The sequence below is a fragment of the Callospermophilus lateralis genome, unplaced genomic scaffold (assembly GCF_048772815.1).
Source record: "Callospermophilus lateralis isolate mCalLat2 unplaced genomic scaffold, mCalLat2.hap1 Scaffold_1671, whole genome shotgun sequence".
NCBI classification, from domain to species: Eukaryota; Metazoa; Chordata; class Mammalia; order Rodentia; family Sciuridae; genus Callospermophilus; species Callospermophilus lateralis.
Genome location: NW_027512753.1, coordinates 344,035 through 361,047, shown reverse-complemented (window position 1 = coordinate 361,047; position 17,013 = coordinate 344,035). Strand labels below are relative to the sequence as shown.

The 17,013-nt window shown below is 37.0% G+C and overlaps 1 protein-coding gene across 1 annotated transcript in view; it reads left to right on the top strand.

Moving 5' to 3' along the window:
• Nucleotides 1-17,013, top strand: part of LOC143386898 (NBAS subunit of NRZ tethering complex-like) — a 50,673-nt gene that overhangs the window by 9,702 nt on the left and 23,958 nt on the right. Inside the window, exon 4 of the mRNA XM_076841685.2 lies at nucleotides 6,033-6,228. Within this exon, the coding sequence (XP_076697800.2) occupies nucleotides 6,033-6,228 (196 nt within the window). The remainder of the gene's footprint in view (nucleotides 1-6,032; nucleotides 6,229-17,013) is intronic.

Here is a 17,013-nt window from a genome sequence, read left to right as displayed (position 1 = left end):
AGCTCAAGCTGGATGTGATGGTGCATGCCTGGAATCCCAGCTACTTGGGAAGCTAGGGCATGAGGATCGCAAGTTTGAGGCCAGCCTCTGCAACTTAGTGAGAACCTGTTTCAAAAGAGAAAGGGCTAGGTGTGCAGCTCAGTGGTAGAGTGCTCACCTAGCATGCCTGGTACTTGAACTGAATTCAATCCCTCCTACCACTGGAAAAGAAAAGGAAAAAAAAATGTGAATCTTAGGGAGGTTTCCATGATCACACAGTAAGGACAGTCTATGACTCTCACCTTGACATTTCTCCAGGACATGAAAGAGCCAGCAGTGGAGAGTAAGGGGCTGCTTCTGGCACCTCACTCTGCACACAGCTTGCCTGCAGTGTCTTATTAACATAGATTTGGATTGAGAAGTCTATAGGGGGCCTTAAACTTTCCCAAGTGACACCTAGTTCATGAACTAAACTTTCCGTAGAAGATCTTAGGGTAGTACTTCCCTCACCTGTCTCATCCCTTTGCCTTGCTTCTCTTTACTTTCACTTTATTTTTTTTCCTACTTCCTGTCTTCAAGCCTTTAAAGTTTTTTTTTAATTTGAGTGACCTACAAGTATGAACTGCATATTAGTGATTCTCAAAGGAAGTATGGGGTTAAATCTACTCAGATGATAAGGTAATTAATAAAGGAATCCATCTGTGCAATATTCCAAGAAGAGATTTTCTTCAGAACTTTTTAATATTTTTGGTGCTTTTGTTTGCTAACATTGCTACTTAACTACAAAAACAGATGGACTATCTTAAAGCCTCATGTATTTTGAACAGGGTCAGATAATTCAGACTTGATTGAACTCTTTGCTATTACCTAGGAATTTCACATTATTTTTAAAATACAGAAAAGAAAAAGGGGAGAGCCCATTTGAGCAAATTGAGAATCATGTTCTTCAAGTACCTACAGTGTACATTGTGAGGTACAGAGCCCTCCTGAAAGCCATGGCCACTGACCTGGATGGTGGGACTACTGCACCACTGCAGTTCCTGGATCCTTTTAGGCCCTGTTGATGGCTCCTAGCAGCTGTGGCTACCTGTCACAGCAAGATGTAGCATGCTGCTTCTTAGCAAGTGAAGCCAAGGAAGATAGTTTGGATTTTGTATATTGGAAAGTAGACACAAAGATATTAGTATTTACCAAGAGTTAGGATTTAAGATTCTAATTGTGTGCATACCACAGTTGTTATTATTTTTTGAGCCTACCTGACTCTTTAATCTGTGGATATGTTACAGGAAAGAATGTTTGAAACTTTTTGCGATAACTTTTATTTTAAGTATTCCTTACATGACAGTATATTTTGAAATATTATATGTACATTGAATAAGTATAGCTTCTTCCAATTAGGATCACATTGTTACGGTTATACATGATGTGGAATTACATTGGTCGTGTATTTATGAGGATAGGAAAGACAAGACCAATTCATTCTAGGAATTTTTCTTTTAATTCAACTTAATTGGGACTTTTTAAAGTCACACTTCTTATATAACCACAGTACTATTAACATACATTTGTGTATTTGCAGATCCCTCTTATCCCTTGCTGGTTGTCCTTGATTTTTTCATGGTTGTTGATAAATAATAGACATTCACCTGGGAAGTGTCGTCCCCACTCAACTCCATGCATAGAGAGGAAAGTATGCACAGTGTGTGGATCCATCCATTAACAGAGGCAAGGGGCCTAGAATATGAACATTTGACTCCCTCACTCTGAGCTCATGTTTACTTGCATCCTCCTCTCCCCCTTCCCTCCCTCTCCCACTGTCATGCAGATCAGAGCTTGCAGACTTGTTTGCTGAGAGGCCAGGCAGTTATGGAAATGGAGTGAGATAAATCAGGTTTTGGACAATGGAGACTAGGAGGAACTAGAAAGCTTCCAGAGGCATCCTCCAAGAGAGGCCTTGCCTTGGTCCCAGCCTTTTGTTGCCACGTGTTCATATTATCCAGTTTTTAAAGAACTGGAGAATTCTGATTCATTGTGTGTGTGTGTGTGTGTGTGTGTGTGTGTGTGTGAGAGAGAGAGAGAGAGAACTTAATTTTGAAACTTTGGTAAATACTGGCAAGTCAGTCCCCAAATTTGTTTGCCAGTTTACCTTCAGTACAAAAGACTGGACAAAGTGTCCTTGTTTCTTGTCAGTTGTTCAAATTCTATGACACTTTTATTTTACAAGAAATCTCAAAGGTCTGTTTTCATGTTTGAATGCAGTCTTTCCTTTCTTCATTCTGCTTCATGATTTATAAAGTTATCCATATGCTTTTTGCCTCTTTTAATATACCTTAACTTTTAAGTTTTGCTTGTCTTTCTATGTATATGCCATGCAGGATTTGAAAACCCTTTTACCAATAATTAGTTTATTTGTATTCATTAAATCTATCTTTTGCCTTGTTTCAACAATTGCCTTTGATTGAATTCCCTTCTATTTGTGTGTGTACTTTGTGAGTGTTCTCCTGTGGCCAGTCATAACAGGAAGGCCAAGTGAGGACTCCACCCACCTTAGTTGTCACATTCTCTAAGTAATCATTTAGTTAACATTTGTGTTGTCACTGTTGCTACTGCACTTTTCTGCTCAAAGTTACTTACTATGTATTCCAGGTGACTCGTTATCTTTTGGGCCAAATTTGTGATTTTGTATTTCCCCTATAAATTATTTGTTTAAATGGTATATTCATTTACCCTGCACATTAAAATGCCCACCCCTGTTCTTAATATAGGGAAAAAGAAACGATTTCTCATCTGTTTATAGTGACTCTGGAGATTTTCCCTTTACCTATTTATAATTTTATAGTAAAGTGTGTTATGTTTCAAAATATTCTTTTATTATTCCTAAACTCATTAAATCTTCTATTTGCTTTCATAAAAGCCTATAGAAATGGAATCACTTTCCTTGTTCTTATTCTGTTTTTTTTTTTTTCATGATGAAAGTCATTACTTTTTACCAACCTATTTACCTTGAAAAATTTCAAAGTTGCAAGGAGAAAAATATCTACATACTCTTCCCCTAATTTACCAATTATTAACATTTCATCACAATTCTGTGTTTCTCTGTGTGCTGATCCATGAGAATCACTAAAACTTTTAAAAACTCAAATTGATATCAAAGCATATATTATTTTTTAACTATAATTTTTAGGAGTTAGTGTTTTGTTCAGGCTCTTCACAGTGTTTTCTAAAGAGCTGTTTTAGGAATGAGTTCTCATAATTTTGTTTTTGAACTATCTACCAAAAATTAGAATATGTGCCTCCAAAATATCAAATATTATTAACTACATTGTAAACGCTAATGTAATAAGAGTCTAACTCGATTTAATAACTTGGAAAATACTATAGCAATAGTCTTTATCTCATCAGTGTCTGAATAATTTTAATCTCCTGCCACATTGTTCTGGAATATGGCCCAGTTTGGGTTCAGCAGCATTGTGTAGTAATTGATAAGGCAGTCAGATAGTACAAGTTCAAATATTAGCTTCACTACTTACTGTGTGACCTTGGAAAAGGTATTAAACCTCTGATTGTTCCCTCATCCACAAATTAGAGCTGATACAGTACACAGGAGAAAGACAGTTATGAGGAAGAGCTATAAGTCACAGCGAACCTCAAGCCTTCAGAAATTATTACTGTTTTTATTCTTGTTCATTATATTCAGGTTTTGGGGTATTGTTATAGCTTCCATTTGGTCTTCATGACTCCCACTTCCTCCCATTCTCGTTTATCCCCTCTCCCACCTTCTTGGCACTTGGGCAGAAGGTCAAAACATTAGCTTCATACTATGTAGATCTAGCTTGAATTCATGGCCAAACATGGGCTTTAAACTCTTTTCCCCTTGAATTACATACACTTGGACCTTCACCAAAAAGGGTGAGTCTGCTTCATTCTGCATACTTCTCTAATTTTTAACACCACTTTGATGTTTCACTGCTCAGAAATACTCTCTCATTCCCTTTCCATACCAAGGAAGACCAGAGAACCTCAATAATAATGGCTGCCAGTAATCGAAGTCCTTAGTTTTATGCCAAACCTTGTATTACGTGCTTTACATTTGTATTAACTATTTGATGTTTCAGTTTAATTCTAAACAGCCCCATGAGAAAGGAATTGTTATCCATCTCTTTTGACAAATAAGCAAGTTGAGGCTCATAATTAATTGACTTTTTAGCCAAAGTAATCCTAACAGGAAATAGTAGACCTGGGAGCTAAATCTGGGCCCCACAGCTCCTGAGCCTGCACTTCCAGAGAGTGCAGCTGAGCTGCTTCTTCAGCCACTTGGTTACCTAGGTGAGAAACATCTATCACAATGCTCTCTAATTTACTACTTACTCATGTGAGCTTTAATCTCCTCCTGAACTATTTTCAAACCTTTTCACTTAAGTACCCCCTGCTTATCCCTTATGATCCTGTTCAGGTGCCACGCCACCTTGTCCAAAACAATTGTTCAAATTTGTTATATTAGTGATTTGGATAATAGTTACTTCTAAAGTCTTTCTGTTCCATTGTATCATTAGTTCTTACAAGGCAGAGACCATGTGATTTTTTAATATCTGTCATCAAGCACAAACTAGTACTTTGATGATGCTGATGATAATTATTATGGTGATTCTGACAAGGATAGTTTGCTATTAAGTGCTTCCTCTGTGCCCCATGTTATACTAGATGCTTGGTATATATTATCTTGATTTCCTAGGGATACTTGTATGCTTAACTCTAAGATGGAAATGATAACTTTCAAAATGATTCTTTGTCTAGAGTTGTTCAAAAAGGATGGGTTACAGTTAGATCCATCAGATTTTTTTTAAAAAAGCGGTCTTTTTATTGTACCATACTGTTTGGTTACCTTATAAATAGCAGGTATCCAGGAATTATTGGTTCATTCTACGTTTTTCACACACCAGTTTTTCCTGTTTCTGATATTGTAAAGGTTATTCATTGGTAAAACTAAGAAATGAATTCATAAGTTTAGGACTATTTAAGCCATTTGTCTGCAATGTTTTGTAATTTCTTTTAATCCTAATACAAATGATGAATTCTGTTTTTATTAATTTAAATTGCCATAATGTAGCATTTGGCAACTGTATTATGGAGAAACTACTAAGAGGAATACTCAGTGACATTATAGTATTTTATTCTCAGAAGTTTTTAAAAAGCCTTGTAGTCTTGATAGGGTTGAAGATAGGTTAGTCTGCGACTCAGTTTAGGTGATTTATCGCCGAGATCTTCGTATAGATCTAGTTACAACAAAAACTGTATAATATATTATTCTAACATGGATCCCCAGGGCCTTGTGAGGAGTCTTCTATATGGATAACCTCTTAACAGTCATTGATAGTAATTCATTGACATCATCGTCAAAAGAAGCAATTCTGCTGGATAGAAAGATGTACAATATGTCCCCTTCTCTAAATTCTTTTAGACTCTACAGTCCTATAAGAGCCAAGTGTTCATATTTTATTTTTAGGGTAGTGTAAAAATTGATATGCTAACCACATGCTGAAATTCTAATCTCAATGAAAAGTGGTACAAAGAGCATGGGCTTTGAGGTCACACTGCAGTATCTCCTACAGAGGTTTGTGGGCTGATTATATCACTTCCCTGAAGCCTGTTTTCTCATCTTTAAAATTAATTTATGATCCCTGCTTTGCATAGTTATTGCCAACTAGTAATAGAATATGTAAAATTGCTAGAATGGTACCTAGAATCATAGTTATGATTAATAGAATAAGCTTTCCTATACTTTAAATTCTAAAAAATAACTAGCTAAGGACTTATTGGTTAATGGCTATTTTTTAGTTAATACAACTCATTTTAAAATGACATTAATTTTACATAGCTTTTTAATGACTAACATGGTTTGCTGTAAGCCATTTAAAAACCTATATTTTTCCTCTCAAGAAAAAAAAAGTAACCAACAAAGAAGTCTTGAGGCCAGTGACCACATTCGATTACTGGAAGGGAAGAAAGCAGAACGACCTAAGTGGTTCTTTTCACCCCCCATTTGTGCCCTGCAGGGAGGAGCTAGTGTCACCTGAGGACCTGCTGGAGTGGTTGCGGCCTTTCTGTGCTGATGATACCCAGCCTGTGCGGCCCCGCGTCCATGTGCTGCAGATCCTGGGGCAGTCATTCCACCTGACGGAGGAGGATGGCAAGCTCCTTGTGCTCTTCAGAACAGAGGCCATTCTCAAAGCTGCATGGCCCCAGAGACAGGTAAAGGAGCATCTGACTGCTTTCCTTGTTGACAGTTACCAGAGGTCAATCTTGGTTACCTTAAGCTTCTCTCGAGGGAATAATCGGCTTGCTAATGATTGGTAAGCATTCCAATGGCTTAGTAATTGAGTATGTGCAATACAGTGTATTTTTATTTTTTATAGATTTGAATGTGCAACACATTCTTACCATTTTTTTCTTCAGAAGAGATAAGACTGTTCTTTTTGGGGGGGGGGAGTGGGCATGGGTACCAGGGAATGAACTCAGGGGCACTTAATCACTTAGCCACATCCCAGCCCTATTTTGTATTTTATTTAGAGACAGTCTTGGAGTTGCTCAGCTCCTTGTTGTTACTGAGGCTGGTTTTGAACTCGCGATCCTCCTACTTCAGACTCCGAGCCACTGGGATTACAGGCGGGCACCACTGCACCTGGCAGGACTATTCTTACTATTGACTAATTGACACTGTACCAGAAGAAATGCAGAGCTATATGGAAATATAGGATGTAATTGAGCTAATTCATTTCTTTTATGTTCTACCCTCTCTTTTGTACCTTGCTGGACATAAATGGAACGCACACAGATGGTCAGGGAAAGTTCCAGAGTGAAAGACTCACAACCCTGAAGCATGATATGGAGAAACTAGGAAAACTTTCCCTGACCATCACATATTAATTAAACCTTGAATTCTACATAGTTGAGCTTTAATTATTTTATAGATATTTTAAAGAAGTTTTATCTCCGACTACCATGAAAATTCTGAAAACTCAGAGGATGTACTTAGATTTTTGAATCCCTGAAAATATTCTGTGCACGTACATCACAGAGCGTAATGTCTTGTTCTTTGAGTAAATGGTAATGCTAATTCCTAAGTCAAAGAAGTATGGTGACTGAAGAAGTTTGAATTCTAAATTGATGCATCCTAAGGACATAAGATCCAGAAGTCAGCAACTCCATCACGTATTTTAGCATGCAGATTAGACTACCAGGTCAGTGAAAGTTAGAAATCAAGACTTCCCAGGTAACCTCATCTGCAAAAGAGGTCTCTGGAAGTCTGGCTCCAACTCAGTTTACTTCCTAATTCTAAAGCATAGTTTATATTTATGTCTAAAGAACAATGACTTCCTTTCCTGGGTTGTTTCGGTACTGGTGATTGAATTCAGGTTCTTATATATGCTAAGCATATGCTGTACCACTAAACTATTCCACTGGCCTAAATTGTTTTTAATGAATCAAATATTAAGAACATCTTTGGATTCATATCTAAATATCTTAATTATTATCAACTTTTGTGAAATAACTAGGTAAATAATATTTACTTCTCAGAGAAATTGAGATTTTTAAAAAAGAGGACTTTATCAGATTCTCTAGTCTTCCCAAATTGCTGAAATGGATTAAAATGAAAAAGTCACAAATATATGAATAATGCTCTCTGAAGCACTATGACCTTCCCTACATATCTGGGCTCTTCGCCTTGCCTACAGTTACCTCAGAAGACCACTTGCAGCCTCTCGAGCAATGCTGGAGCACAAATGCTGGAGGCTGTAGAATATATTCCAAGTACAGGGCATGGTAGGATTAGCAGTGTGTTGGTTCTCAGCAAAACACTGCTATGGGTACACATAACATCCCTGAGGCAAACCTTAAATCAGACCATATTATTTTTGCCACACAGAACTTCCTGTTCTGACCCTTATCCTGAAGCAAAGCAACTTTAGTGCAATTATGTCCTTTCCTGTGATCAGCCTCCATTTTTCAAGTTCTCAACCTTGTCAGTTTCATCTTCTATGATTTCTGGAGTCTGTAAAGATGATTAATCTGGTTTCTCTACTTGGAGCTTCACTTCATTTAATGTCATATCTATATGCTAAAAATATTACAGAGCAGAGTGGAAGTTGGGAAAGGGGAAACATCCATCCTATCCTTCATGTTGAAATGTTAGAACATAATACTTTCATATTTGAACCCAGACTCTTTATAGCATTGCCAGTATTCCTTCTTTATCCTTTTCTCAATGTTCCACTTACTCAAACAAGTTAGAACTTTTATATGATTTCAATGATTTATAAGTTTTCAATGATTTATAAATTTTTCTGAGATTTTAATTCCTTTATTGCTTAACTTTTTCCCCAAATAGGACTTAAGACAGCCAATCCTCTGTTAACAAAGTCCTTTTTCACACACTTTCCTAAATTGAGTTGACATTTTTGCTCTAAATATAAACTATTTTCCTCACTTGTGAAGCCCATTAGTAACTATGCATTTCACAAATCTGTCCTCTTTACAGAAGCAAACTTTTAGGCCTTCTGAAAAATCTCTCTTGTAGAAGTCTTAGAATGACTAGTAAAAGTCCTCTCATGTTTCCCTCACCCTTTTTCTTCTTGCTTCACTACTTTCCTCTTATGTAAGAATAATTTCCTGCTCTTGGCAGCTAATGGTCTTGATTTCAAAATTATCTAGGAACCAGAATGAGAAGGCTCATTCTAGTTTCATTATGCTATTCATCCAGAGTCTTCTCAAAAAAAAAAAATCACTGAGTGTCTCTTCCTCCTCCTTTAGAAAGTAAGTATAATTAAGTATCCTATGTCTGCAAGGCACTGATGAGTCAAATCTACTTTGGAGGACAAGTGAATTTGACATGGGTGTTTTTTCCTATAATTGATAGAACTTCTTGTTTCTTAGCAAATGAATGCAGAAAAATTGTAGTTTCAGAATAGAAACACCAATACTTCTGGAATGTTGCAGAACAGTGCGTGATAGTTCAAATCATGTCTTCAATTACTGTTTTCAACAAATTATGCTACCTTTCATTGAAGCTGTAGAAGGATCAGGTTGTAATAGATATGTGTTTATCTTCCCCTCCCTTTGCCACTAGTCATATTATCCTGGGACTATTCTTGCACTATGTGCCTTTGCTATTTAGGGTGTGAAATGGAACCTTGAACTAGAGGACAGAGAAGTTGGTCTGCTCACTTCATCAGTCATTTTTCCCACACACGTCAACTGTGCTCTTTATCTGTATATCCCCAATACTAGAGGATCCCAAAATGTCAACTGTATGAACTGCCATTTTCTCCACTTTTCCCCTATCACCTTCTTCATTCTTGAACATGCTTTCAGTTATTTTAAGGATGGACATTGGTTCTAACAGACTAAAGATAAGAATAGATAATGATATTGCAAGTTCAATAACCAAAAAAAAAGAAGAAATGTGGACTGCTACCTCCACTGTGGCTGGTAATCCTCTTAAACAGACTTTGCATACATCAAAAAGAGACTTAATATTTAATTATCTTCAAGGTGCCCAAAGTAGTGGCCCCACAAATCATCGTGTTGCTGGGAAACCAGCCAACTCCTGCAAAATTAAACAGTCTGTGGCTCCTGCTCTCACTGCTTCTCAGATAGATGGCAGTTTCTATTTTTCTAATGATTAGTGAACAGAATTAAAAATTCAGAGGTCCTCATTTTTTAATAGTTTGAGAGGCTTTAGTTTCTATTCCAGAAATGTACCCCAGTGTGGGGGTAGAGGAGGAAGAAGAGGATGTGCTGGGAATGGGGAGGGAGTGGATGTATTGTGTTAATCCCCTTGGTACAGTTTATCTGAGTTTTTCAGCTTTTGTAATTTTCTGGTTAACTGGTGCATGAAAAATATGGGTCAAAATACTGATGTTGCTTAAAAACTTACATACTTCACCTCAAACTGCCCCCCCATTTTTATGTAGAAGAGAACATGTGGTTTTGAGTTTTGCCTTTTAAGATTGAGAATGTCTGAACTTGTGGTTGTAAGTGATCACCAGAAAGAATTCATTTCAGACAACGTCTAGCCTCATTACAAAGTCAAGTTTTTGTCTGCCTCAAACATAACAAGGATATAATAACCCTTCTGGCCAGAGACTAGTTTGGCATTCTTTGCCAGAACATTAACAAAATAAGCACTTCTCTCAGTTGAGGCTCAAAGAACATAGCAGAAGTTCAGTATGCAAAGCTCTATTTAGTACCTTAAAAGTAATTCACTGTTGCCTTAAATATCTTCATAGCTAAGAATCACAGACATGATTTACTTAACCAAATATAAAATAATATTTCATGATATGAATGAGTGTACACATGTATACTTTGTCTCTAATAGCTATGAACTCATGCAGCCCTGTAACTAGAAGAGAGTTCCAAAAGTTTCTCAGCTAGGTAATCATATTTTATAGAAAAGGATATGACTGTACAAAAAGCAGAAGTCACTTCCTCAGATTTTAGTTTAAATGTCACCTTTTCTACAATGACTACACAGCCTAAATTAACCACACCAGTCACAGTCTATTTTATTGCCCTTAATTCTGTATAAATCACCATGTCTGCTAACTTCTTCCTATCTATCCTTCTATTTGTTATATGATGTCTTTCTTCTTCCACTAGAATATAAATTCTGTGAGAACAGGTATCTTAAAGATATTCAATAAACATTTGTTGAATAAATTAATATTAAATCTTTAAAAACTTGTCCAAGGTCACCTTTAAATGGCAAGGCCAGGACTCCTCACTTTCAGTGCATTGTTCTTACTGTTAATGATGAAAAATTAGACCACGCTTTATCCCCCTTGTATGAGATAATGGAAAATAATTTTTACAGAGTAACCTGATACATCTGCATATATTCTGTCTCAGTTTGCCATACTTTGCTGATGGTGATTTCTGACCAGCCAGTTGCTTCTCATGTCGTATGCAAGCAAGGCACAAGCAGGTTTGTCAGGATTCAACCAAAGGTCATGTCCCTTTCTTTGCAAGACAATTGAAGTTGAGAAAGTGTTCATATTCGTTGGTCTTATAAATATTTGGCAACATCAGGAGTCATTCTTTATGGACAAAGTTCTTTGAAGATTCGCCCTCTTGCCACTGGTATCATTGGGGGCAGAAGAGGGGACTACAGAATGTGTTCTGTGTGCACATTAATTTTAAAAACTGTCCTGCAGAATAGTTACCATCTTTGAGAAGAGGTCACGTGATTGATTTAAGTTGACACACCTTGTGAGTGGTAGACTGGAGCCCCAGCTCAGTTTCTGTCCAATCCCAAAGCCTGTGTTCTTGGTCCTGTGCTACACTTCTTCCCATTTGCCAGGGAAATATATTCAGCACTACTATCTGGGTTTCATTGGATTACATAGAGCTTCCTAAATGGACCTCATTGGTGTGGGCCTCCACACTACTAGAGAATGTTGATCTATTAACAAATAGTCAATACCCTAAAGTATTTAGGTGTCTAGATAGTCTAGGTCTGCCTAATACAGGATTCAGAGGTGGGCACCAAGCCTTTCTGTCTGGATATAGTGAGGGGAGACCAGTGGGAAGAGCTGCATGAACAACCTAGTTCAGCACAGTTGGCATCTGGTATAAAAGCAGGGGCCACCCTGAGGTGAGAGTAGAAAGGAGCACACAGACTGCTGGGAGCCTCTAGTGTCATGCTCAGGTTTCACTGTGATGACGCTAACGTAACATGGAAGCATGGTGCTGGAGAGGTGACATGAGCAGATTACTGTTCTGGGAGAAGCCAGCTGACCCCTGCATGAGCAGTGGATGGGAGGGATACCATTTGGAGGACTAAGGTTGTGGTGGTCAAGTTGCCTGAACTTGGCACTAGCTTTGAAGCTAAAAGAGGGTAGAAGGAGAGCTTGAATTATTAGCAGTGAACTTGGTCACTGTTTAGATGTGGGGGGATGAGCATAAAGTTTGATGTTGCTCTGAATTTTGCCTATATTCCTAGGGAGAAAGTGGTGCTACTCAGCTTGGTAAAAAATACAGGAAATACCAGTTTTGGGGAGAAAGAAACTAAATTCAGGGAATTTAACTCTGCATAACATGTTCTGAAGGGGTGATGGGTAGAGAATTAGGAAGGCTCTTTTTGTCCCCTTCATATAAGCAGACTTTTTTTTTTCTTAAGTATTTTTAGTTTTTGGCAGACACAACATTTTTCTTTGTATGTGGTGCTGAGGATCAAACCCCGGCCGCATGCATGCCAGGCGAGCGCACTACCACTTGAGCCACATCCTTAGGTCGGTGGAAGAGGCAATGTTGTCATGTAGCACTGTGACCAAGACCAAGACTGCAGAGAGGCTGTCACTCTAAAGCAGAGACAAGGTGGACACAATCACCCACTGCAAAGCCCACAGAGAGATCCCTGTCTCTGGGAGGAAGCAGGGGAGCCAGGGCCAGTGTCAAGCTCCTTCCTATTTAGCAAGTGTGACACTTGCTAAATCAAGCTCCTTCCTAGGAAGTGGTCACTGTTAGCTAGGATAGGAAGGAGCTTGACACTGGCCCTGGCTCCCCTGCGTCCTCCCAGAGGCAGGGATCTCTCTGTGGGCTTTGCAGTGGGTGATTGTGTCCACCTTGCCTCTGCTTTAGGGTGACAGCCTCTCTGCAGTCTTGGTCTTGGTCACAGTGCTACATGACAACATTGCCTCTTCCACCGACCTAAGGATTAGGGAGAAAAACTGAAGGGAAAGGGAAAAGCACAGAGAAAACCAGTGTGTGCATGTTGGCAGTGGTGGGGGATATAGAGTAGCTGGGGATAACTGTTTTACTTTTAAATTTGTCATTTTGAAATAATTTTAGGTTTACCAAAAGAGTTGCATAAATTGTTCAGTGAATTTTGTATGCTTTTCACTCAGATTCACCGTATCTTCTCAGCCACAATTAATATCAACACATATTATTATTTAATTTACAAATAGTTCATATATTGTCAGTTGTTCCACTAATTTCTTTTTCTGGTTCACATCCAAACCAGGTCACATATTGCATTATTTGTCATGTTTCCTTAGTTGCCTTTAATCTGGAATGATTCCTTGGTCTTGTTGATGTGATCTTTTTTGACCTTGACATTTTTAAAGTACTGGAAAGTTATTTTATAAAATGTCCCTCAATTTGATATGGCATGTATTCAAGTTTCACATTTTGGGTAAGAATACCACAGAAGTGATATGGCCTTCTCAGTGTATTATATCAGCAGATATATGGTGTTGATTTGTTTCATTACTGATGACGTTAATTCTGACCACCTGCCTGATGTAGTGCCAACCATATTTCTTTATGAAATTATCATTTTCCCTTTTATAATTAATAAGTAACTTGAAATTATGTAAATATTTCAGTTTGCTTTGTACTTTTCCTCTATTAATTATACCATGAATTAATTATTGCCTGAGATAATTATTACTATAGGATTTTCCAAATGGTAAGGTTTTCTTATATTTCCCCCTTCATATCTGTTTATTCAGTTACTTATTTATAAATGTCAGTATGAGCTTAAGGATTCCCATTTTGTTCTGTGGTTCTAATCTGTTACTATCATTTATTCTTTGCTCAAATTATCCTGAATTTGACCATTGGCGATTCCTTTAAGTTTCTCCTTTTCACAAATGCCCATCATTTTTGAAGCACTTCTTTACTTCCTTCTCTTTTGCTTTCTGTGCCCAGTCCTGGGATCAGTCATTGATTTCTGAAAGCTTTGGGTCCTTTATTGAAGAATGGTATCTAAAAGCAAGACTTGGTGCTAGATATGTTCAATGATAGTGTGCTGTTACAGTTTCTAGGTCCTCTAGGGGGACAGAATGGAAAGTAATAAATGTGTGCATCTGCACAAATATACCTGAATCTACATCTGGTCCTGTGTCTGTCTGTGTACACGTTAAAAGTCAAGTTCATATCAAAACCACCAATTCCATTTCAATGCCAGAGTTCATTCTAGCCTTTCCAACTTTGCTTATTTGTAATTCCTCTCACTGTCAGAGACTTTAGTTTCATTGTCCATAATTTATTTATTTATTTGTTAATCCTGGAGATAAAGCAATTTTGAAATTCCCAGCCAACATTATTAGCTAGGATATACTGTTTTAATGAGTGTGCCTCCCCCCCACCTCTCTTCTCTCACCCACACACAGACATCGTTAGTGTGAATTTTCACTTATAGTTAGGTTTGTTTTCATTTGCTTGGTTTTCCCCTAATTGATTCTTATAAATTTTAATTACTTTTTAAAATATGGGAAACATGAACCTGGAATGTAAGTGATCATTATCTGGGATTTAGTGTATTTTTACTATTTAGTGTATTTTTACTATTTAGTGTATTTTACTTACAATATTTCAGAGATTGCATATTCTTAGCCTGTAATTATGCTGAACATGTGGGATTTTGTGTAATTTCATTTTTGTACTCTTTGTTTTTGGAGAATGTGTAGATATACATATAACTCCTTGGCCAACATTTTTTTCTGCTACCCAGAGGTCTCTTCAGGTAAATTCTAACTATAATGAAAATCAGAGTCCAAATAAAAAATTCTGAAAGCTATAATGAAAATCTGTTTTCATTTAAGCTAAGAAGGTGCTACCTATATTGTTGTTTTCATATTTTTTAGGGCCTTCTGTGGCCTGAACATTAGACTTTGTGTGTATATCATGTTTAAACATTATAATTTTCTGACATAGATACTCTTATCATGCTATCCCATGGGAAACAGGCTAAGTATGGCTAAGAAATTTCTTCAATATCTCAAAAGTAATGTGGCAGAATTAGGTATGATAATGAATTAACAATACTAGTAGTGACCATAGTGGCTCAGTATTAACTCTGAGACACCTCTAAAGGTAGATTCCTGTTGGAAATCTGCATATATATTGTACTACTGTATTATATTATGTTATACATTATGATGCACTGTAATATCCACAAAGTAATATGATAAGGTGGTATTGCCTTATTTTTTTACTATGAAAGCATTGAGGCTCATAGAGATCTTTTTATGTTGTCAGTGTTCAGTGGTAGGACCAAACTTCAAATGCGACTCTGAATGATGTGCTACAGTAAAAATGTTTCCAGCTCTGTGAAGTTTTCTAGTAATACTTCAAAAACTATAACTAAAGAAACAAAGCTTGGCCTTAAGAAATTAGTTTTAATAGCAGTTCTTTAAAGTAAATACAGGTATATTTATAGGGGCTCACATGGCAGTATGTTTATTTGTAAGACAAAAATCTTATTTTAACACACAATATTTTGTCCTATCATATGTTTCACTTCAAAGTGCTTCATAAAACATATTTAGCTATATGAAAATATGTATTATGTGTTGAAGTTATAACAGCATTTATGGGGAGTGATTATAGCATATTTTATTGTTTAATTTCTATGTTTAGAGTTGTAATAAAATAAGTGGGGTGCTATAAAAACTGGCTCAGAATCACAACTGTTGGCTCCTGCAGGGTGTTCATAGGTATTTATGTGCACACAGAGATGGGGGAAAAAAACCCATGGGAATCTAGGTTGCAGTTTCTTTTTGGGCTTTCCTGGGCACAGGGGCACATTAGCAGCATCCTGGGAAGTCTTTTTTTTTATAGCAGTGGTGAACCATTTATTCTCACGTGGTTCACAGATACCCTTGATTTCCTGCTGTGCCTTATGATTTGTAAAGCAGAGATGGACAGCTTTTGCTCACCCACCAGGACTAGAACCTAAGGAGGAAGAGTTCAGCCTCTTTATTTCTTGTCAGGACATCCTTTGACCATGGCAGACAGTCTCACCTCAGCATGGGCTGGGAAGGCTGTTAGAAATTTCAGGCTGTCTCAAGCAGTACACAGTTAAACATTATATTTTATGAAACTCAATTCCTGTATCTACTAGTTATATAAAAATGGGAACTCTCCCCCCCAAAAAAATTCACTTTACTTTTAATGTTTAAAACTTCAATGACATTTTTTTACAATTTTATATTTTCTTTTAAATACATCCACAAATAACTCAGAAATGAAAAATTCATAATTTATGTTCTATTGACATTTTTCTGTGTAATAGTAATACATATTGTCATTAATGGTAATAACTAATAGTATTTATTGAGTGCTTTCTATGTGTCAGGCACTGGATTAAGTACTGCTGAGGCTGATTAAAAAAGTTGCTTATCAACAGCTTATGATGGGTTTTGGTATCAAAGTTTCCTTTCCCAGAAATTTTATTTAAATCCAGTGAAGACAGCAGACTACATTGTATACCTGAAACCTTACCAAAGGAGTCACTTGAATAGATGGGTCCAGTGTTATGAGAGGTCAAATCTGTCACCTTTTCCTGATTCTGTAGTCTGTTGAAGCAGGAGTATTTTGTTATATTTTGAAGCACTGTATACAAAAAGTTCTCAGTCAAATTTCATTCTGATCATGAAAAGAATTGCATAGAATCAAGTATCATTAGGTAATCTCACGGAAGCCAGCTAATAGCTCACCAACTCTTACAAGATAATCACCATACAGTGATTAATATTGCTACTGCCAATAGTAGTCTTCTGAAGGTTTATGATTATTTTCTATTTATAAAGTACTTCTGTGTGCATTGATTCCTGTTTTATATTTGTAAATACCAGAAGGTTAAAAAAAAAAAAGCCACTGTCAATTTCCGTAACAAGATGCAGATTTCAGGGGGGTTGCCTCAGTTTAAGATATTTGTGTTCACTTCTAGCAGCTACAGTGAAATTTAAGGTAATACTGTCTTTTACTGAGACTAGGTGACTTTGTTCTCTTTCAAGGACAGCAAGTCTGTGTCTGATAAGGAGACTGAAGCTACTTGACAAATTGACTTACAACAAAGGCTAAAGTCACCTAATTCAATGAGAAGAGAACCAACACTTTTTGAGAGACAAAAAGGAAAGAGATATTCTTATATTTGAGTCACATGAATTTTGCATTTTAAAGTTCCCTAGTATTCAGTTTAGTATCAGTATAGAGTAGTCACTAAATCCACAGGTACCCGTGAAA